Source organism: Falco peregrinus, chromosome 7, assembly GCF_023634155.1.
Source record: "Falco peregrinus isolate bFalPer1 chromosome 7, bFalPer1.pri, whole genome shotgun sequence".
In the NCBI taxonomy this organism is placed as follows: Eukaryota; Metazoa; Chordata; class Aves; order Falconiformes; family Falconidae; genus Falco; species Falco peregrinus.
The window spans coordinates 41210139-41232745 of record NC_073727.1 but is presented as its reverse complement, the minus strand read 5'-3'; the positions used below and the strand labels follow the sequence as shown (position 1 = coordinate 41232745).

At 39.8% G+C, this 22607-nt stretch overlaps 2 protein-coding genes across 6 annotated transcripts in view; both read right to left on the bottom strand.

Annotated features, from left to right (window-relative positions):
• Positions 1 to 13105, bottom strand: part of VTA1 (vesicle trafficking 1) — a 39654-nt gene extending 26549 nt beyond the window's left edge. Inside the window, exons 1-2 of one of the 5 annotated variants that reach the window (XM_055810088.1) lie at positions 12916 to 13055; positions 11146 to 11289 (exon numbers count right to left, since the gene is read on the bottom strand). In XM_055810088.1, the coding sequence (XP_055666063.1) occupies positions 11146 to 11167 (22 nt within the window). In that variant the 5' untranslated portion in view covers positions 11168 to 11289; positions 12916 to 13055. Of the gene's footprint in view, positions 1 to 2047; positions 2138 to 3575; positions 3603 to 11145; positions 11290 to 12915 lie in introns of those variants that run through there. The other 4 variants (XM_055810087.1, XM_055810085.1, XM_055810086.1 and 1 more) reach the window with 4 other exon arrangements.
• A 3415-nt stretch (positions 13106 to 16520) lies between these two features.
• GJE1 (gap junction protein epsilon 1) lies at positions 16521 to 19147 on the bottom strand. Its single transcript, XM_055811014.1, has 3 exons — positions 19056 to 19147; positions 18282 to 18464; positions 16521 to 17892 (listed from the first exon to the last, which is right to left on the bottom strand). The coding sequence occupies exons 1-3, from the start codon at positions 19092 to 19094 to the stop codon at positions 17497 to 17499; spliced, it is 618 nt and encodes a 205-aa protein (XP_055666989.1). The 5' UTR covers positions 19095 to 19147; the 3' UTR covers positions 16521 to 17496.
• Positions 19148 to 22607: the final 3460 nt, after the last annotated feature.

Genomic DNA, 22607 nt, shown 5'->3' with positions numbered 1-22607 from the left:
ACTATAATGAGCCAGTTATTATGGCATACCGCAATGTACTTCTTCCTGCAGGATACAGAGTTCTGCAAGAGATCCTTACTTCCCTCACAGCCTGACCATCTCTCTCCTTCCAAGCATCTCTTCATGTACCAGATAGCCTTTTCCTTTCAAATTATCTCAGTAAATACAAATATAATACAGATATTTTCAAACTGCACTTATCCTGATGTGTGCGGAATTAAGCTACGGAAAAGCATGTCTGTCTTCCATCTATCATCATCAGGCTGTCTAAGAAAATCAGATCTCTCTCTACAAACCTTACCTAGGTTCTACTGGTGAGCATCATTAAAATTCCATATAAATTAAGTAATATTTAATGTTTCATATACAATTGATAATTCAAACCAGACAAAATATACATTCCATATTTGGGACTGCAAAGCTGACAAATTTTTTGAACATTAAGCTGTTGAGTTGTCCAGCCATTTAAAGATTAAAAAAAAAAAAAAAAGTACTTGTGCCCTCCAGTGCCTCTCTATTTCTACAATTTATAAAACAAGCCAGCACCTTTGTGTTCAAGTTTTCACTAAAGAATAACCAAGTAAAAGTCTACTCCGAGCAAAATTTCAGGAATGAATAACGGCTATAACCAACTACAACAACTGACCACGACAAATGAAAGACAGCAATTTTAAGAAGAATTGCTGTGTAGGTTCTACGCTATGTAGGTTTCATCAAGTGACAACATTTAATATTAAGATAATTACTGATACATCCTTTTAAGCTCACCTTATTTATAAGGTGTAAATGACTGACTAGTTCATATTAAAAATTATGAAACCTGCACATGTAAAGTCGAAAGATACAGAGATTTGTATCTAAGGCACTCAAATTAGTTCAGTTCTACTGCCAATTAAAATACCATAACCACATGATAAGGAGCTAACACTTCCAGTCTTCAACTAAACTGATTTTTAAGGACATACATGATTGTAAACTTCCCTGAACACATTTCATGGTATAATTTAATAATGAAAAACTTAGGAATTAACATAATGGATGCTAGACCCATGGTCATCTGGATCAGTTATTTCTTTTGTAAAGACACAAATATCAGATATTTTCAGAAGAAAGTAAATTAATTTTATACTGATATGAGTTAGGGTGATTTAAATTCAGAATACCCTTGGTCATTACTAGATACAGATTTATCTTACTTGCTGAAGTATGTACCTTCATCTCTCTCCATAATTCATATACATAAAAAGAACTTTGTTTCCATATAAATGGAAACTTTGCAAATGTCTTTAGTCTTGAGTATCAGTTTAATCATTAGATCTGCTTATTTGTAACTGTTATGAACACCACTTTCCTGCTAACAAAAGACTCTGGGACCAAGGTACCCAAGAGTCCTCAGGTCATTCAAGATTGAAGGACTATTACCCAAAGTGTACACAGACCGTTGAGAAAACATCAAGGAGCTCTAGCAGCAGCAGGTCTGCAGGTATTAAGAACAGAGACATCCTACAAACTATTAATGTCACCTGAGCTGTGTTCCACCTGTCACAGCTATTAAATCTGTGTACCACACAATTTACAATATGAGACAGCACATCTAGCCATGAAACCCTGATTTGTATCAACATCTATATAAACTAGAAAGACTTCTTGCAAGATCTTAACTAGTAAAAGGTCAAAGTACACTTAAGTTACCCTAACAAGAGAGTCTACTGCAATCTTTAAGAACTTTCAAAGTTCAGAATTTTTGCATACTCACTTCTTCAGATACAGTAATATGTTTGAAAGGAGTACTGCATAACAAAACCTGCCCAGAGGCAGGCCTCTGATGAGGCAGGCAGTTGTTGAGGTAAGGGCAAAAGCTATTCCTTCTTTCTGAAATAACTGGTGATCAGGAAAGAGTATGTTTGTGAAAACTTCGAACTGACAAAGCATCACTACCTAGTACCATTCAGTACTGAAAGGGAGTCTTGACTCAAGTACCTTGATACAATAAACCGATTGTGATGAAGTATGAGGCAACCTGCAGGTCAGAAAATACAAACCATACCTTACCAGACAAAATCTCCTGGAACATCAGTTCCAATTGATGAACTGAACATAGAGAAGGACAGTATGCTCTCCACAGTTTGAAACTCACCTGTGACAAACAAAATGTTAAGTACATTTAGGCAGACCTACTGCTTTACTCAGTGCTGCCCTAGTCACAAGTGGGGCTTGGGGGTTGAGAACTTATCATTAAACTTATCAAGCAGACAGCAAGTGAATTGTTGAAAAACTGAGAGAACTAGGGATTTCTCCGACAGAAACAGAATAGGAAGAAAAGGAAACACTTTGGTATTTGCCTCTACAGACGCTAGTGAAATAAAAAAAACATTCTTTTAATGTTTTGAAATGTTGGTTTTGAAATTATCTGTATAAAAAGTAGTCTGGAAGTAAATCTGAAAGCAGTTAAGTAATCAATACCCAGTACCAACACAGGCCAGGCAGAGAACAGACTGGGAGCAACCCTGAGGAGAAGGACTTGGGGGTGCTGGTAGATGAAAAGCTCAACATGGACGGACAACGTGCGCTTGCAGTGCAGAAAGCCAACTGAATCCTGGGCTGTATCAAAATAATTGTGACCAGCACGCTGAGGGAGTTGATTCTCCCTGCCTTTACTTTGCTCTTGTGAGACCCCACCCGGAGTACTGCGTTCAGCTCTGAGGCCCCCAACATAAGAAAATGGACCTAGTGGAGTGAGTCCAGGGGAGGGCCACAAAGATGACCAAAGGGCTGGAGCACCTCTCCTATGACAACAGGCCAAGAGAGTTTGGGTTGTTCAGCCTGGAGAAGAGAAGGCTCCGGGGTGACCTTACAGTGGCCTTTCAGTAAAGTGGGCTTATAAGAAAGACAAATCTGGTCTACTGGAAGGTGTCCCTGCCCATGGCAGGGGGGTTGGAACTAGATGATCTTTAAGGTCCCTTCCAACCCAAAATGATTCTATGATTCCATGAATCCCTTGCCTTATTACTGACATCACAAAAAAGTGTCTACTAGTTCTACTCTGCATTTTTGAGTATTATTATTACATCTTATTTCTAGGGCAAAGAATCTCAATTTGTTTCCAAACACAAATTTTTCCGTGTCTGCATCTTCTGTTATCCTTCCCCCTGCTCTTTCTGACTTTGAAATGTCCCAAGTGCTCTGCATGAAGGCTAACTGTAAGACCATGTCGGTTTGTGTTGGTTTTGATACTGCTACCTTTGCCAATTAAGGTGTCAGAAGTCTCTTAAGTATCTTTTGTTCCTTGTGTAGTTTATCACACAAATATTACATATGGTAAGGATACATGACAGTAACTGAAAGATACACTTTGATCTAATGAAGGAAATATGTCCTTTTCCTGTCTAAGTTGCAGCAAATGGGCAAATAGTTCATTATTGTCTTTTCAGTAGCAATGAGCAAAACAATTTTCTCTGTTAATATCATCAGTGAAAGTTTAAACTGGCAATTAATGGCCAAAGGACTGTCCTCCCTGTTTATGTTGACTGGTAATTAAGTAGCAAAGAACTCAAAAGCAGAAGGCCAAGGTTTACCACCTCCAACATTTCTGCAGAAAAAGCCAAATGTAACATGAGTTCAGTTTTTTCCCCCTATACCTGAAAAAAGACAGAATAATTGTTTACATTCCTTTAAATACAGCTGTTCTGGTTTCTGCAATATTGCAAAAGCAGTGGAATGTATTACTACCGTGCTTGCTAAGTCACAAAAAAAATTGCTTTAATGTAAGTGCTTCAATTTCTTTCTAGTAAGTAGAAATTAATCTCCCAAACAGTACGGATACTACAGAAAGAAATCCTGTTAAGTGTTTGGTATTACAGTTGTATTATTTCACCTTTTAAAAATACTACACGAGTTGCCATTTTACATGAAAATTATTTCAGTTTTCTCTTCAGAACTTCTCTCTATACATTGAAAAATGTTTAAAGTGCACGTCCCTAATAACCACAGTAATGTACTGTAAAATTAAAGAACTAGACTTACAGGAGCCATTTGCCTGCTAACTTTTGATAAAAAATTTCCTCTGTAAACAGCCAAGCTGCTGAAAATTCTGATATAATAAGACAACTAAACCCATACATTGTAGCTGCAAAAGTTTTCAAGTTTTTAAAGCCTAAATGAAGTATTTGAAGAATCTTGGAAAAAAGTGACCTGTAATTCTCATTTCTTTGCACTATTCGTGATGAAGATCTGTAATACCTGAAACCAAATAAATGAATGCAATTATTGGTTCTTCTTAAACTTGTTTTATGCACTTGGCTTCATAACAGATGTATTTTTTTGCCTCCTTTATCCAAATAAAGTAGCAAAAAAGATTTTTGTGTGGCCAACAGTAGTATAAGCATAAGGAGGTAAAGAAGACTACATAGAGTTAACATCTAAATATTAATTAATATTATAAGTAGAGCTAAAGTAACTTGTAATCTTTTATGCACGAAAGCAGAACTGTTTTGCCAATTATTAACTAAAAAAAGAGTTTGCTCTCAGTTTACAGACAGGACATTTATCTTCAAATTCATAAAGAGTTGGCAAGTAATCATACTCAGAAAAATGTTTTGCCAAGACAACTACAAAATTTATGTCTTGATTTGTTGCCCTTAATTCTTGTTCAGCAAACACTTCAGTGTGGGTGTGCTGGATAGAACTATACAGTGAGCTTTACAGAAATTTCTCTGCTTTTATTTATGTCACGTAATACCATGTTATTTTTCCTTTGCTAATAATACACAGCACAATTTCAGAGTGAGTATTTTGTCTTTAGTACAAGCCAGGCATTAATTCCTAATACACAGTAAGTTATTCCAGATTTATGTTTGGATAACAACTGAAACTCCCCGCACTCCCATTTTAAAGTAACTCCGTGCCAAGTGAAAATACTGGAGAAAAACAGTTCCAGCCAGCAAGCATGCACAATAGGTTGATTCTGTCTTCTAAATTCTGTCCTACTATCCATCTTTCTTTTTCCAGGTCTAACAGGATCAAAGATTACAGTTCTTCCCCTCCCTCCCTTTAATTCCCTAGTGTAGCAAAAAAAAAGAAATACTAGGAACTGGAATATTTTTTACATTTGATAGTAACAAATGGACATTAAATAGTAAGAAAAAACATTGCCATAACTTTGGCCATATTTTGACTTTAACTTAACTTCCGACTGAGAGATGAAAACTTTTTCAGGATGTAATTTATTATTCATTCATATTCTACACCTTCCTCTTTGCTGTGTCCCATCATTGAAACAAAAATGTTTGTTTACTGCTTGGTACAGGAAGACAACAGCTTGAATACAAAGGTGGGAAGCAAGGGACTCAAAAACATTAAATTGGATTATACTCAAACTACTGCAAATGTATTTTTTTAAAGAACGCACCTGCAAAGAAAAATAAAATTACTCTTGCTTTCATGAACATTAATGTATCATACTTCATCAATGTAATTCCTGCATGCAGATCATGAATACATGGTAATTTTACATGGCCAAGTACAAGTTGTCTGAATTAAAAGACTTTTTAAAAAGTGATTTAATAGCACCGACAAACTTCGAAGGGCCTTCTACTTCCTCTTCATTATACGATGTTTAAGGAAACTGGCAAAAAACAAGGTAAATATTAGGCTGGCACCATCAGTTAAAAATCTGAAACATTCCAGAGAAAACAAAATCACTTTAAAATATTTATTTTCAAGTAAAACTAGGGCAAGGAAAAGTGCAAGGAAAAAAAAATCTGAGGCAAATATAGGGAGAAGGAAGACTACCGGCAAATTTAATTAAGAAACTAAAAAAAAAAAGAAGCATAGTATCATGACTCCTTCTTCCCTCAGATTCTTTTAGATATTCTAAATCCTACAGAGGAAAATGGATTGATTACACTTATTTCAAGGTTATGTTACATGATAGACAAACATAGTCAGGTCAAAACTCTCTCAAGTAAAATGTCTCTTACTTAAAATTACTGAAAGTTATAGTAAACTGCATTATAATTCACTGTTATTTGAAGAACAGCAACTTGTGAACAATCAAAACGTGTTTTGCAATTACAAACAAGAGCAGTAATTACGACATTTTGATGACAAAACAAGTAATCTAGTAATATCTATCATGAATCCTAAGAAATGACTCTGTATTCTACACTGCCATTCTTCAGGTTGATATAAGGACCAATTTTGGTCTTGTAAAATTGGAGTAAGAGATACGTGGCATTCATAAGTTTCTAAACTACTGCTTCTTTCAAAGCTTATCTTTATAGTTTAGTAAAGAAAATGAAGTATTTCTAATTAAAACAGAAAAACTACCTGAACTGTAGGATTTACAGCAATTGAGATCTCAAGAAGGCAAAAGGAGAAGGCAGCTACTCTGGACTAAACAGCGTGTAGTGATTACAGCACAGATTTGAAGCACTTCTTTGGAACACCCTCCAGTTTAAACTAAACTGGAAGAAACCTATCTCAAACTACTCTGTGCGGTAAATCAAAGGACCCTAGACAAACACAAGTTTCCAAAGTGCACTCCTGACCCTAACTGCTAATAGCATGCAGGGCTGCATTAAGAAAAGCATGGCCATCAGATTGAGGGAGGTGATCTTTCCCTTCTACACAGCACTGAAGTACTGGGTCCCAGTTCTGGGCTCCCAGTGCAAGAGACACAGGAAAGGCCACAAAGCTAGTAAAGTGCTAGGAACATCTATCATGCCAGAAGACACAGAGAGCTGAAGCTGTTTAGTCTTGAAAAGAGAATGCTTAAAGGGTCTTATCAATTGCATAAATACCTGATGTGGGGAAGGGGGCAGTGGGGAGTGAAGACAAAGCCAGACCCTTCTCTGGTGCCCAGCGACAGGACAAGAGGCCATGAGCACAGAATGAAATACAGGAAATCCCATTTAAACCTAAGAAAAATCTTCTACTGTAAGGATAATCACACATTGGAACAGGTTGCTCCCAGCAGCTGTGGTGTCTCCATCCTTGGGGATATTCAAAACCTGCCTGAACACAGTCTTGACCAACCTGCACTAGTGACCATGCTTTGAGCAGGGGATTGGACTAGCTGACATACAAAGTTCCCTTTGACCTCAACAGTTCTGTGATTCTGCAAATTAGAATGCTGATATTGATGCATCCCTTCTTCAGAAGCAGCAGCAAACCTCAGACAGGAAAAGACAGTTCTTAATTCTACTTCCAGCAGCTCAAGTTGAATAAAGATCCACCAAAAAACAATGAACCGTAAAGTGGGAAAAATGCATGTTAGTATATTTACACAGTACAACTGAACTTCAGTAATTTTATACCACATACCTCAGAAATAAAGTTTCAGTCTCTGAAATACACTTGCTCTATTCTATGTTCTCATTCCTATCTGTCAGAGCAGATTATAAACTGAGAAATATTTTTATATACTCGTAGCTCAACCAAGCTCAACCAAAGCAAGTCTCACAGTACACTATGAAATGGATATCTACTACTAAAATATTTGACCATTTCAATTAACTCATCCTGAGTAAAGAACAGATTAAATCTATTCTTCAGTATGTAATCTCTAATAATAGACTTTGAATCATTTACAGTATTAGCATCACACAAAACAGTTTTCTGCCACCAGTAAGATGAGAATATGGAAAACTTACTTTTACAAATGCATTATACAAAACTAATACAGAAAATTAATATTTGAACTTGAAAACTCAGGAATTTGATCTTATTAGATAAGAAATGTTATAGGAACATTATTTAATGCATTTCAATTTTACAATGTCCCAGCTAAATGAAGTCAGTATCTGCAGTGAAATACAGCAAAGACCAGTTACTTTTATCTCCACTAATACTTCTGAATTACATGCATGCTCTAAATTAGTCGTTCAAAGTGCATCAAGATACAATAAAAAGTTGAATAAATTAAAAGCTCAATTAAAATATTTGTCTGTTATTTCCTCTGCCTTGAGGAAAGGTCAGTGAAAAATTAACAGTATTCCAACTGTAAAATTACACAGTAGCTATTATTTCCCAAGTTCCAAGTCAGCCCATGAACTCTATTTTTTTGTCTCTCTCTTTTTAATTAACAAAAAAAAAAAAAGAAAAAAAGTCTTATAATTGGTATGCAGCGAGAACCTTGTTTCATGGATGTCTGACTAAACTTGAAAGTAAAAAACCAGTCACATTTAACAGATTAGTATTTCTCTTAAAAGCTGAATGACTTTTGAATCAAGAGGTTGTCAACCGGTTGTGGGAAAAAAAATCCCACCAAGTCTTTTGCTTTTCTCTCCTGCTTGATCCCACAAAACCAGAAATGTTAACACAACAGTAAGATCCTTTGGAAGGATTTCTCTGGTGCTTTTGCTATCTCAAGAACTTGAGAATTGTAGATTTTCTTCATACCTTTTTTAAACAGATGAAGTTTACTGATCCCACATGAATGTCTTCTGATTAGCAGGTAAAGCAAAAACTATCGCAGCCCTGCTTTTCAGAAGTTACTAGGATCATAATTTTTCATGCTGAATTCACTGGATATCCAAACACTGCTGCATGTTAGGATATTATGTATCATGAAACATCAGTGCTTTCCTGGCAACTCACTAGCATTCTCTCGATGCTTTTGCATTAGAACAAAAAACAGCCAGTAATTATGGAAGTATAAAATAAACTACCAATCATCTTTGGAAAGAGTTTAACACTACTGAAGGGTTAAACAACAGCTAGTAAGGAAAATCTTGCTTTAAACACTTAAATAGAGGTTGGAAGGCAGAACTCTCAAACCTTGCAATTTTTCAAAAAAATAACTGCCGAGTCAAACTGCCTACGGCCCAGTTAGAGATACAATTTCTTTAGTTATTACAAACGCCAGAGATTTTTTTTTTATCAAAGCCTGCCTCCTTGTGTTTGCAGAATAACATCTCAAAGTAGTCAAACAGACCGTAAGTTTTTAACATAAGAAAGTTACTTTATTGACCACCAAACACTTATCTTCCTTTTGCTAGGCACTCAATGTAGCATCCTTACTGGTACTCCCTCATACCTACTGAATCAGCTGACCTTTACTGAACCTGAGATAGCTACACACTTAATGACAATGATTAACAAAATAACATGAAACATGACAAAAGGTACCACATGGGGAGGTAATCATTTCGAAAGAAGGTAGTAGATCACCACAGCACTGAATGCTTGCATTAACCATAAAGTAATCTTTTTAAAAGGAAAATTATTTTGAGATCATGTCCTGTATGACTTAAAATAAAACTTGGTTTCTTCATTTCTCTACAGTCTATGGTCTAAGTAGAACAATTTTACAGCCAAGTACATTTACGGTACATACTGTCCAGAAGCAAATATATTTTTATTGCTTCAATCAATTTTGTTCATCTACAAACAGTGGCTAGGGCTAAAAAAAGTAACAGTTTACAAACAAATACAAAGTGACACATCATATGCTGCTTTGAATTTGAGTATCTAAAAATGGAGTTCATCATGTAGGCTTTGTAAGGAATACACAGGACTACCAGAAATAAAACCTTTTTTTAAAAATTTTGAAGTATTTCTAGCAAGTATAACAAAAAGCATCTGTGATGTGTTATGGTGCACAAGAGCATCAAAGCTGTTCTTCAACATTTTATTTTTCATGTGGAAAATTATGTGGCAGTTGTATTAATCAACCCTGCTCTAGCTACCCATATCGTGTAAAACAGAGATTAATGTTAATCAAATTACAGTTTCTTTAAATCAACATATGCCAGCAATATCAAAAAAGCAGGAACCCTGCCTTCGCCCCAGCCCCTGTGCCTTGTTCCTTTTCTTTGTCTGTGTGGGAGCACAGCTATTTAAGCGGTAGTGATTTGGCCTGGCTGAAAAATAGTTTATTGTTGGTGTTCATCACACAATTACATCAATGTTTGCTTCTGAAGGAATCAGGGTTGGGAATGAGAGAACAGAGAACTACTACAGTATCTTCTTTAGGTGGCAGTGCAGGTATGTACTAGTTTAAGTCTTCGAATGAACCACACCCAAAAACGTAACAGAAAAAAAAGTTTGAAATGGTGTATGCAAAATAACATGTGTAAGCACCACTCAAATTCACAGCTTTAAGAGCACACCTCTAGCACCAGTGGATGCTGCTGAGAAACAAAAATATTAACACGAGCAGTAAGTAGCTCCTCCTGACAATTTTATTGCTAAGCTACAGAAAGTAGTATTTTAGGTTGCAAACCAGAGTTCACGTGCTTCTTATATCAAATTAGTTTGTGACACAGCTCTTATTATCAGAAATATACAAGTGGAATTGAACTAAAATGTACATAAATCAAAACCTTGCAAACATATGCCCATACTGAAAACTACTGTGCTGTGGAAACACTAATATTAGAACCAAAGCTTTTTTTCTAGGGATGAACCACTTCTGGCAACATTCCAAAGTCCAAAGCTATAAACACCTTACTCTTTTCTTCAGACTGATAGTTACATCCATCATATGACCAAAATTCAGGTGTGCCCCCTCTGCTGTGCAAGCAGCCTTGTGATGGAACATGCCGCACTGTTCCACCATAGGACCTTTCACCATAGGGTCCCCTCAACTGGCTGCTGTGCCACACCACCCTCCCGGTCCCACCACGTGCGAGGAGGTGCCAGGCACCTGCCTGCAGACTGAGCTGGTGGAGGAGCACCAGGACAGAGAACACCACATGTTCCAGCACACACACACCAAGCTTTCCTCACACCGTTCTTTCCATAAAATACATTACAGCAAACGTATAAAGCTCCTCTGGAACACATTTCAAAGGCTCAACAAAGACATGCTCACTTTTTTAGTGAAGCTTCTCATGAGAAACACTGCTGTAACTCCACATTAAATCTGTGTTGCTTTCAAATCATTATCTGAAACATATCATGAAATTTCTTTGCATCTCCAGACTTACTCTTCAAAAAACCCCTGCCTTTTTAGGAAACTTTTTATTATTCATAGCATGCTAGAAGTATACAGATTTTTGTGACAGAAGCAGTATTAATAATTAATAGTTTGGGATTCCACATAATTGTTCTAAACCCACAACATTCAAAATGAATGGTTCATAAATCTTATTTTTTTATTTCAAAGCCGGAATTAAAATTTAAAAAACCCCAAACAACTACCTATGAAACAGGAATTCTTCATTTTAGTCAATCCAGACAAACTCACACACCATGCAAGGAAGTAAGTGCCATCAGTGCAACACTGGTGAAAATTAATTCTTCTTTGTGTATTTAAAAAACCGAACGGTCCAAGCAAGACCCATCCTGAAAAAGAGGTGTCACTGCTTTTTATTTTATGTAGTAATGTAATGAGAAAGATATCTCTAGAATATAGTCTCCTCTGTACTCAGTAACAAACCTGATACGCTGAAGTACTCAAATGAAAAAATATGATACACAAATTTTCAGGGTACTTAAGACAGATAATGCAATGGACTTTACAATGATTACACACAGGTTTGTGGGTTTTTTCCTGTACCCTAAGACTTACATTAAGTTTAAGAATGGAGAAGATATTAAGAAAAAAAGATCAGCCACCAAAACATTTATGTTTTATAAAAAAAACCAAACTTGTATTTTGTTACCTACACTAAAACTCCAGTATTTTTATTATGTAGGCAGACAGGGTGTTACATCTGATAAAAAAACCCAAAGAAATAAACAAAAAAAACTTGTGGAGCTCGACCTAGCTGGTGCTTCCTGGTACACCAAGTATTTGTCCTGTGTTTTTCCAAGAGACAGCAAGTACTATTGAGAACGTCCAGTGTTCTAACACGTGGCTATCTCACTTCTCTGGTGGCACTTTTCCACATTAGCAAGGTATTCCTGCATAACACATAAAAATTAAAATTATTCTTCTGACATTTGGCTGACAGTTTTTTCAGAGCCTTCTGAAGCCTGAATTTCATGAGTTAATCCTCTAAACTTAAGACTGTCTCACAAATTAATCGGCCAATTATACCTCTTTTATATTTAATAACTCTTCTTGAAGACAAGCTATTGCCATGTAAACCCCCCAAAATGACCTCCTCACACCTCAATAAAAAGAAAAAACCGAACAACATAAGCATACATTTCTGGTGATATGCTTGTCTTAGAAACTTTCCAAGTGTGGTTAACAACTGTGAGGGAATTTAAGACTGTAGCAAGAGGCTTGCTTTTCTTAATTAACTGTGGAAGGCCTTTTAGAAAAGCTCAGACACCACCCTGACGACCATTAACTTAGAAAATTTACATGTTAATTTGATAGATAAACAGCAAGATTATGCTGTGTTTATTTCAATGAAACAAACAAAAAAAGAGCCACCCACTCTCCACCATAGGGAACCCTGAAGAAACGACAAAGCCACAAGGAAGGGAAATTGACACTATTAAAGAGAATTAAAGACTCTCAAACCTAAATTGCTTACTTAAGATACAGGACAGAAAGCAGGTCTTTTCAGGAGAAAAACTCTGAAAACACTCTCGAATGTTAGTTTTTTGCGATAATTATCAGGACTGCCCCAGCGCAGACAGAAGAGTTGACTTTATACACGTGCGTACATATATGGAGGCTGCTGACACACCCGCGACTATAAAGAGTCTTAACTCTGCAAAAACAGAGCACGTGAAAGGCAGCTTGGGGCTGGCAGCTGAAGCGGCTGACAAAGACTGAGCCCCCAGCACCACCCCGAGGGTTGGGGTGGGGCTTCCCCCCCCCTTCACCGTACATGCGGCGGGCACTCCGCGCACCCCGACCTGCCCGGCAGACCGAGGGAGCGGCGCGCTCCACCACCGGTGGCCGGCGTGTGGTGGCAGCGCCAGCCGCGGGGGGGAGGGGGGGCGGCAGGGCGGGGCGGGCCCGGCTCAGGGGCCGGCGGGGCGGGGCGGCGCTGCGGCCGCCTCACTCACAGTAGTACGCCACCACTGGCTCGCGTTTGTCCAGCTCCTGAGCGGTTCGCAGATGGTGCTGGATGCTCTTGAACTGCGGCGGCAGCGGGGGAAGCGCCGTGGCCGCCATCACGCGGGCGGCGGGGCACAGCGGCAGCAGCTGACGGCCCACAGCCGCTCTCGCTCCCGAGGCTGGCGCCGGCCGCTTCCGCTTCCGGTACGGGACGCTGGGGCGCGTGCGTGGTGGGCGGGCCGCCGCCGGTGGCGCTGCTCCCGGGAAGCGCGCCCCCTGCTGGTCGGGAGGGGGAAGCGGCGGGGCGCCTCAGCCGCGCTGTGGCCCGTCGCAGGCGGTCGGACTGGTCCGGCCGCCCGCCCGGCCGCGGGGACGTGCAGCCTCATGCGGCGCCTGCGTGGCTGCGTTAGTGTTTGAAACGCGCCCCACAGCCGCCCTGTGGAGGGGCCTGGAGACCTCGGTCCATCATGGGGATGGTGGCCTGGTCCTGGCCCTTCTCTTCCCCTTTGGCCCATCAGCCCATAGAACCGTGTAGATTTAACCCGTGTAGGCAGATCTGCAAGTAAAATCGCTTTTCAGATTGCAGAACCTTCCCCTTGTGCCACCCCGAGGCTCACCGGAGGTCTGGGAGGCCCTCGAGCACTGAAATGCACCTCGACTCCTGGGCCTCCGCTCCTGGGCCTCCACCCTTCGTCCTGCTGCTGGCAGGGGAAGCCTTGCCCGGCCGTGGCCTGGCTCACAGCACTCCGCTGGACTGGGCTGCTTCCTGGCAGCTCTCAGCAAGTCCGCCAGCCCTGGAAAGTACATCTTCCTGGTTCACCGCTTCCCGGATAACGTCTTCTCTGCGGAACCTCCAGGGATTTCTGTTTTTGCTGAGAGGGGTTAAGAACAGCAAAAGAAATGGGAAAACTGTTGAAACAAAATGTTTTTAAATGGATCTCAGAAACTGCAATGTAAGTTATTTCAGTGTTTGTCATCTTCTCATTCTGACAACATAGTAAAATGATTTTAACATTTCTTTTAAATGGCCCTGTTGCCACACTTCCTCCTGGTCTCAAAACAGCTCTTTGCAAGACAAAAGAATGTCAGTGCTCCAGGGTGTAAAGGAAGATGCCTGTTGGAGGGAGGCACATGGTAGAAGAGGTAGCTGCATTGTCTAATAGCTATCATGGGAGAGTGCTGAAAAGAGAATGGAAGGGAAATGATGGCTGATCAGAAGAAATGAAGCCAAAAAAGGAACAAAACAAGGAGTTCTGGGATAGAACTGTGATGTTGTGGTGACATACTGGAAGTTGGCTGGCCCTGAGCATCTATACCTTTGATATAAAGGCAATCACGTCACTTACTGGGTCTATTTGTTTCATTGAAGATGATGGAGGGAACAATTACAGCTCTTTGTTAAATGAGAACTGCAATGGGCATGATACCCTGCTAGAGACAAAACCGACTGCAAATGCATGATCTGGGGATTGCTTTGAGTGCTGTCTGTGAAAATGAGGCAGCTAGAGTATGGTGGAAAACAAGAAGCATTTATAATGTGACCCTGATGTAAGCAACAAAAACACTTCCTACTGTGTTCTGGGAGACAGGACTTCATGTTTGCTGTGTAAAAAAAATTGAATCAAAGAAACACCAAGTGTATTATATTATTCCTTTGATAATGGCAAAAAAAGTCTTCAGGATCTTCTCTAACTATTTGCTAAGCATTTCAGATACAATCAGTGCAACACTGAGAAACGCATGCAGATATGTTATAAATCGCAGAGGGAGTAAGGGTAGAAGGAAGTTGATAGAAAGCAATGTAAGTGAGCATAGAAATGGTGGGAGTTTGGAAGATGCAGAAGAAAGAAAAGTTTAGAAACACTTGAGAATACAATGAATGCTAGGAAAACAAATGGCAATATAGGATAGAGAAGTGTTGACAACCATGGGGAAATAGTTTCTTTACATGGACGTAATATATCCATCAACATGTTTCAGAAACTAATGATGGAATCAGTCACAGAAAAACATCTGCACTAAAAGGCAATAATGCACAATTTTTTTTAAATGAAAAACAAACTAAGAAATTTGACAATTTTAATTTCACCGGAAATGCAGAAAAAATCTGCGTTGTATCCCATTTGGAAGAACAACATGTTTTCATATGTTCCAGATCTTGACCACCAAGGGAAAGGGCATGGTGGTGGGTAATCTGGTGCCTAGAGTCCCACAGGGGTCCTCAGACAGTCCCATGCCAGTCCTGTCTCTGCAAGGCTCTTGATGGTAACAAGGAAATCCCCTGAGGGGCTGGGGGTTTTGGCACTCCTCTGACCTTTCTGAAGTGTTTTAAAATCTACAGAAGAAGAGCAACAAGCAATAGAAATATTAAGCACCAGGGAAAATACTGATGAGGTTGTGATGAGGTTTTTTATTGTTATACAAACATCTAACTAAGTGTGATTTGCGTACAGTTGGTTACAACTGTGTCTACCACATGGAAGTAAATTCTTTAGTAGTAAAATATATATTGTATTTTATTTATAAATAGGTATTTTTTTATCTGAGATTACAAGTTTAAATTGCAAAGAATAATTCCAGATGGATACCAGTGTATGCAACAAAAAACCATGTATCGGCCAAAGCACATGGTATATTATGCAAACAAAAAGTTAGCACAGTGATTCTTATTCCAATTATAATGCTTACAAATATAAAATAACTAGTTCAATTTTGTGCAAATCTGATAGTGTTAACTGGACATGTATTTAAGACAACATACAATATATTTCCATAGGGAAAAAATGACACATTAATGCTTTAATATAGTGAATGTATTGAAATTTAACATCTTGTTCTTGATAGGCATGTTAAAAAAATTAATACATCTAGTGGTGACTCACTTTGATTTAAATGGCCCAGAATCCATCAAATCCAAGACACCTAAATCATGCAATTCCATTTATGTAACGAGGACTACTTCTGTGGGTGAGGTTTACAAGGCTCTTGCGACCCAACCTTTTTTGGATCTGCTTAACGAACAGTCAGTTAGTTAAGCTAATTTAGCTAGCTAAAAGATTTTGTAGTCATTTTCCCACAATTTTCCAAATATTTCTGAAAGGACCCAAATGCTGTCACTGGGATCTCAACTTTTTATACTTTTACACTGAATGTTTTCACATAAGTTGAATTTGATTCAAGAAGCAAAAATGTTCCTCCCTTCAGTGTTACAGGCCTCAAACTGTGTCCAAAGATGCTGATGGATTCCTTTTGACTGAATGTGGTTCCTGGCTGGTTCCTGGATCACTGTTAAGTAGTGATGAATCTGTCTCTTGTTTCACTGAGATTCAGAACAGAAATGATGAATGAGGAAGAGGAAGCAACCTTCCATTGATGAGGGTATTTGAAAAACAAATGGGAAATAGCTAATTGTTATGACTGCTATTTGTGTATATTTTATACAGGGAAGCTACCTCCTCCTTTCCTTTCAGTTCTGAAATCTGCTTTTTATTTTTCTGTTACGTCACTTCAGCACAAGGAATTAAATCAATTCTAAGTTCAAGATGTCTATTAGTCCTTAAGAAGAAGCTGTTGCACACAAAAATACCAGATACCTATATAAAGTTCAAGACCTAACCTATCCAAATACACTTCTTGCATGCAATAATTTTAGTATGTAGACTTCTTTTTAAATGTTATTCTAGCAACTTTCGTCAGAGCAATAAAAACTTAGATGTGACACACACAGCAAAATATTCTGTAAACCCAGTTCTGCAGTCACACACAAGCAAAACTCTCGCTGAAATCAAGGCATGATCGCACCCAGGAAAGGCTTTTCTCCAAGATTTTCTTTTGACACTTTTAAGCTTCTTATGCAAAATGAAGGCATAAAGCCCTTTTACCCCTTTAAAATGTGATCATACAAAATTAGTAGAAGTCTTCTACATCGTAAGCCAAAACATAATGAGGGTAAGGCGTTCCAATCAGCACAAAGAATACCATGTTAGTCTTTATGACACTAGCTGGACTGCTGGCAAAGTAAGTTGATATTGATGGATATGTTTTCACCACAGCCTAACCAGGAGTCTTTGCCCCTGGGGTCTGAGATGCAGGTTGCAGCAGTGGCACAGCTTGGGAAAATATTTGAATGCTTTTTGGTACCCAGACATTATCCACCATTACTGCTTAATTCTCAAGCCATAAGAATATGTAAGAAATTTGGAATAGTTTTTCCTGGAAGGTCAAGAACCTTGTTACCTTGAATTGCATGTGTTTAGAAAAGCTGTGAATAAAAATATGTTTATAAATAACCTCCTGCTCACATACAGATACTCCTCTGGAGGCAAAACTATTGTATGTGGCAGGTCATGAACACATATTACGCTTGTAAATCGTATTGCCTTTGTTCTTGACATGAAAAAAAAAAGATTATTTGTAGTTTTTTAGATGAGGAATAAGTGTCAGATGACTACTCTCCAGCAGCAGTAATCACCAGTGTGGTTCTCTTCTGCAACACTGCATAGAGGACAGATACTTTTTTGTTATAGCTTGAAATCATTGTTTTAAAACTGCAGGTGGACTGGATGGTAAATAACTAGAAGTGGTTGACATCACTGAGTTTTTAACAAACCTAGCCTTCTACATGAGATCTCAAAAATTTCAGCAATGCACAAGACCACTGTAGTCACAGTAAACGTGTACATTGCAATAAGAAAAATTGTCTTTTCTAAGTGCTCTGGCACCATGCACCGGGTAATGTTAAACTTTTTTTCAAGTGCTCTCACATCACACATGTAGATTGCGTTCACTTTGAAACCAAAGAGCTGAATCTGAAGCCAAAAAGCCACAGCTTCAAGGATAATCCTTAGGAAAACAGAGAAGATATAAAAAGCTGTATAGAACAACTTTTGGAGGATATCTTCCTGTTTGATGCTCTTACATGCAGCATAAAGGTGAAAAAAAGCTCCAGGTACCAGTACAATCACCAGCTGTAACGCCCAGAATACCTAAAATGTAGCAGAAATGTAGTTGTCAGATCATTTACAACTGCATTATGACAGCTAAAACATGCACATACTGGAACATTTTGCAAGTCTGTTTTTTAATATATAACAAATGTATAAACAGATGACAATAAAGGTAAAAATCACTGTTATGTTTTTAATTTGCAAAGTTCAGTTGGTTTCTGAACTGTGAGGATTGTTGTTACAAAGGACAGAAAACACAACTCTATATTTAGTCACAGATTAAAGGTTATTAAAAGGAAACCGTTCATGAAAAAGCTAAGTGATAATTAGCCCAGTCAGTTGTTACTACTTATATGGAACAACTATGTTTAACTTCTGCAGTTTATTTTCTTAACATTGGATTTCTACAATTAAAAAAAAAAAATTACCTGAGGAGTTATAGGCCTGAACTGGTTGTAACAGAAAAGATTAACCTCTCTCTTGTCTGGGTCGCAGCTGAAATGCAAGGCCTCATTGCCATAAACAGCAAAGCCCAAAACGCCGAGGAAAAACATACGAACCGAGCCAAAGAAAAGCGTGTGGAACTGGCCAATGACCGTTGGTGGCCTGAGCTGCAAATCACAGACGTGTTCAGCATGAAAACAAAAATGAACAGCGTTATTGTTGGAGGCCTACTTGCTCTTTTTCATTATCCAAAATACTTATTTTATTCTATTTGTTTTAAAAAGGAGGGGGTTTGCCTATGAAGGCTGCAGTAGCTTTCTAACAAAATAATGGCTTAGAAGCTTTTATTGTTGCTGCTAAATTTATGTAAACATTCGTCCAGCACTGAGCAGTTGATTTGTTTCACCGCTGTTACACATATCCTGCTGGTGCACAATGCGCCAGGCAGAGCTGAGCGCTCCGACCGCGAGTCCGTTCGTTTTGCGGCTCTGTTGATTTACGCGATGTCAAATGGTGCCAAAATAACTCATCATCAAACCTAAGGATACTTATTCTTGCAAATTACATGTCGGCTTCCCCTCAGGGGCATTCCTAGCACCCTGGCAGGCCTGCTGCTGCTGCTGAGCGGCCGCGGCAGGCAGACCCCCCGCACCGCGGCTTCGTGCCCGGGGCTGGGGGGCGCGGCGCGGCTCCCTGGCCGTCGGGGGCCGGAGCTCTGGCTGCCGGCTGCCGGCCCCGGGTCCGCCCCGCGTACTCACACATCCCTCCGAGAAGCTCCTCATGTAGTTGGGGGACATGTCGGGGGAAGGCGCCCTGCGCAGCCAGCCCCGGCCCCGGCTCGCTCCGCCCGTCGCCCCCGGGCGGGCTCCGGCTTTCGGGCAGGGAGCGGACGCGGCGATAGCGGGGCCCCCAGGCGGTAATCCCCGCCCGGCACCGTCAGCAGCGCCGGCCACCCCTGCCCCGCCGCTGCCGGGTGCCCCCCGCGCCCTGCCGCCTGCCTGCCGCCCCGCCCGGGGGTACCCGCTGCACCCACTGCCACCCCGTCCCGGCGCCGGCCCCCGCACTGCCCCTCGACCGCCCCGGCCCTGAGGTGGGGCACAGCGGCAGCCTCCTGGGCTGCTGAGCAGTTCAGTTTACACCGTCTGGAGTTTAATAACTTATTTTTAACTAAACCCAATAAAAAAGTAGTATGCAACCAGATGTGGAAGCTGTAGGTCCAAGATTCTGGATTCAATGAAACAACGGCAAACGTATTAAAGGAAACAATATTAACCACTCCAATATTGCTACAAATAACTTAATGGCAATAATTGCTATTAATAATTTGCTGGCATACTCCATATGGACAGTTGAAAGAACTCCAGAGCTATGCATGTGAGCTCATGTATGCACCACACACTCCTGCTGGCAAACAGGCATAGGAACTTGGCTCAACCTGTCAGTTTGAACCTAGTGGGAGTTTTATGAGAAGGTGGAGTGAGGAAGGATGGAGATGGAAACCCAGAGGAAGGGAAGAGGTAGCTTGTTATTCAGTCACTGGTGCACAGTAGCTTACTCAGCATTCTGAAGAGGATGCACAGGAAAGTGAAATCCAGCCACCAAATCCTAAAGGGAATTTACTCTCTTGCCTCTAAACTCATGAGAGAGCTTCCTTTATAACCAGTTGCAGCATGGCTTCAAGCTGATGTAACAAATAGTATTTTCCCATCCCCCCTCCGTGGAAACAGGCAGGAGGAGGGAAGAGGTGTGGATTTGGGTTCATTTTATATGTGAATTCAGCTGCTGCAACTTAAAGGTAACACACAGCATGGTTGGAGTAACTGCTGTAAGACATTGGAACACCCTTTCTAAGGGGAACCTGTCCTGCATCTGCTAAAGTAGCTGGATTACAAAGAAAGTGACAAGCACTTCAATAAGTGTGCTATTTACTACAGCTCCTTTTTCAGGTAGTTAAATATTTATCTCCTGAAGATAAATATACTGTAAGAATTGCTGTATTAGTAGCACTGAAACTGGGTTTCTAAACTTTCTACTGCTCCACTGCTTAGAAAGAATGCTAAGGTTTGTATACATTGAATGAGCTAAGAGCAATAATACCTCACAGTGCCATGTGATCTGCAATAAAATGTTGCAGCACTCTCAAAACTAGCCAGCTGCAGCAAGGATTTTACCACACCATACCAGGTTAACATCAATAAATAGCTCCTGCACCTTGCCCCAGCACAGCCACAAATCCCCCACAAGATTTCAACAGTTCATCTACTGTTCATGCTGTTTGTCCATACTCTTCAGGCTAGTTCCTCTGCTTCTTGTCTCTGCTTTGTCCTGCTCCTCATCTCTCCTACTTCCAGGGCACTCTTTCTCCTCCCTCTGCTTCTACCAGATCTCTCTTCACTGGTTGCTCCTTTTCCATACCCCTTAGAGCTATTTAACTACTTAGCAGGAACCAGCCACAGCTGCACCTTATCCACATCAGCCAACCCACCGCCCCTGAAGCCAGCCCACAGCTGTATATTGTTAATTAACCCAGATTCATTTCTCTACAATAAAATACTGTGGTTCTTAGGATGTGTGGCTAACCTTCACAAAAAATGCAAGACTTGTCATTATAGTGAGTTGCTTTTCTTCTGCTCATGATACATATGGAGCTTAATTATCATCCAAAAGCAATGTTTAGTGTTTCCACTATACTATAAAATTGCTAAAGTAGATCAGCATGCTGGACAGATGTTTAATATTGATAATATTTCCATCATTTAATTCTTTTAAAATGTGACTTGCTATTGAAAACCTAATGTTGAACATACTTCCAAGAATACTTTTATTGGTATTTTTTATGATCTTTTTTAAGCAGAATTTTTTAAAAAAGCAACAATGGGAAAACTGAAAACCTCTGTTTCTAAAGTGAGATAGATTTTTTCATTTTTTTTTTTTATTATTATTACTAGGGTAGTGATTACTTTTACATTAATCAGTGAACATGAATCCACAATAATAATTAAGTTTGGTCAGGAAGCATTTGATTTCACTACAGATAGAAAAAATATTTAAGAACACACTTTAGGTAAAAACCTGCAATAAATGCTACTTTGTATCTTTTTATTGTTAGGTGGGGATAGCATAATTACTTACCTGACTGGACTGTCTAATCGAAGACAATCAATACATGCACTGTATGACCTCAGTAACATTATGGAAACTTGAATTTCTGTCCTGTGATAAAGATGCTAAAAGAAAAGTTTGCTGCTGGCAACATGCTTTCACTTTATACATGAGGAATACAGCTGCATTGAAATAAAAAATGAATTCTGTACAGGATATCAGGTAAACCCAATAGAAACCCCATGGGTGTCTGCACTCAGATCCCACTGAATGTGCTGAATGGACCCACAATAAAACTGTTGGTTTCTTGGAAGTGGATCTCTACATGTCATGTGAGCTGAAGCACAGGAAGCCCATTATCTTCACACTATAAGCAAGCAGTAGCAATGATTTCCTTTTGTCATGTATGTTCAGTAATGTGCTTTGTAACACTGCGTTAAGAGGATAACTTGAGATGGTAGTAGAGTAAGCTGGCATTGTGCAGTCTGCTAAGGCAACTCAAGCCGTTCTTTGGGACTTTCTTGACAGAAAATCATTATTTGTTCTGAATCTGCAAGAGTGGCTGTCTGTTGGTTGTCTGTCATGGACAACTGGGATAGAAGATGTTGATATCACACTTGTTTCTAAGTGAGTCTTAAGCCTGGCTTTCTGCTGAGGGTTGCAGCTCAGCAGTGTGCTCTTTAACTCCTCAGCAAGTTGGAGCCCTACTGAATAATCACAGTGAAACAAATGGAAACTAACTGCATGCATGAAGCTGCACCTGTGCTTAGAGGGATGAACTGCATGTTTAATGTTAAGCACCCAGTTCATTGCTTTATTAGTGTGATTAAATGTAATGCCACCTATTATCCTTGTGCTGTGAAAACACGGCACTGTGAAAATGACACAAAACGAAATGGCACAAAAAAATATGAACTGGTAACAGTAAGATTAATTTTTTGTTAGCCAAGAGAGAGCTTGCATGCTTCTATCTTGGAGAACAGCCTCTTCTTCCAGATTTTCACCTTTGCCTAGTGCTGGAATCACCTAAATTGCCATTTTGGTTTGCAGACTTCCCCCTTTGATGCTTAGGCCCAGCGGAGGCCCCTGCTAGCTGCAGACTGGTGCCTCCGCTGTAATTCGGACCTGAGATGGAGTTTGCTTCACCTTTTGCTTGGACAGGAGGCTTAGGAGGCAGGTGACTTCCTCAGGTCCTCCTGCCTGCCTGC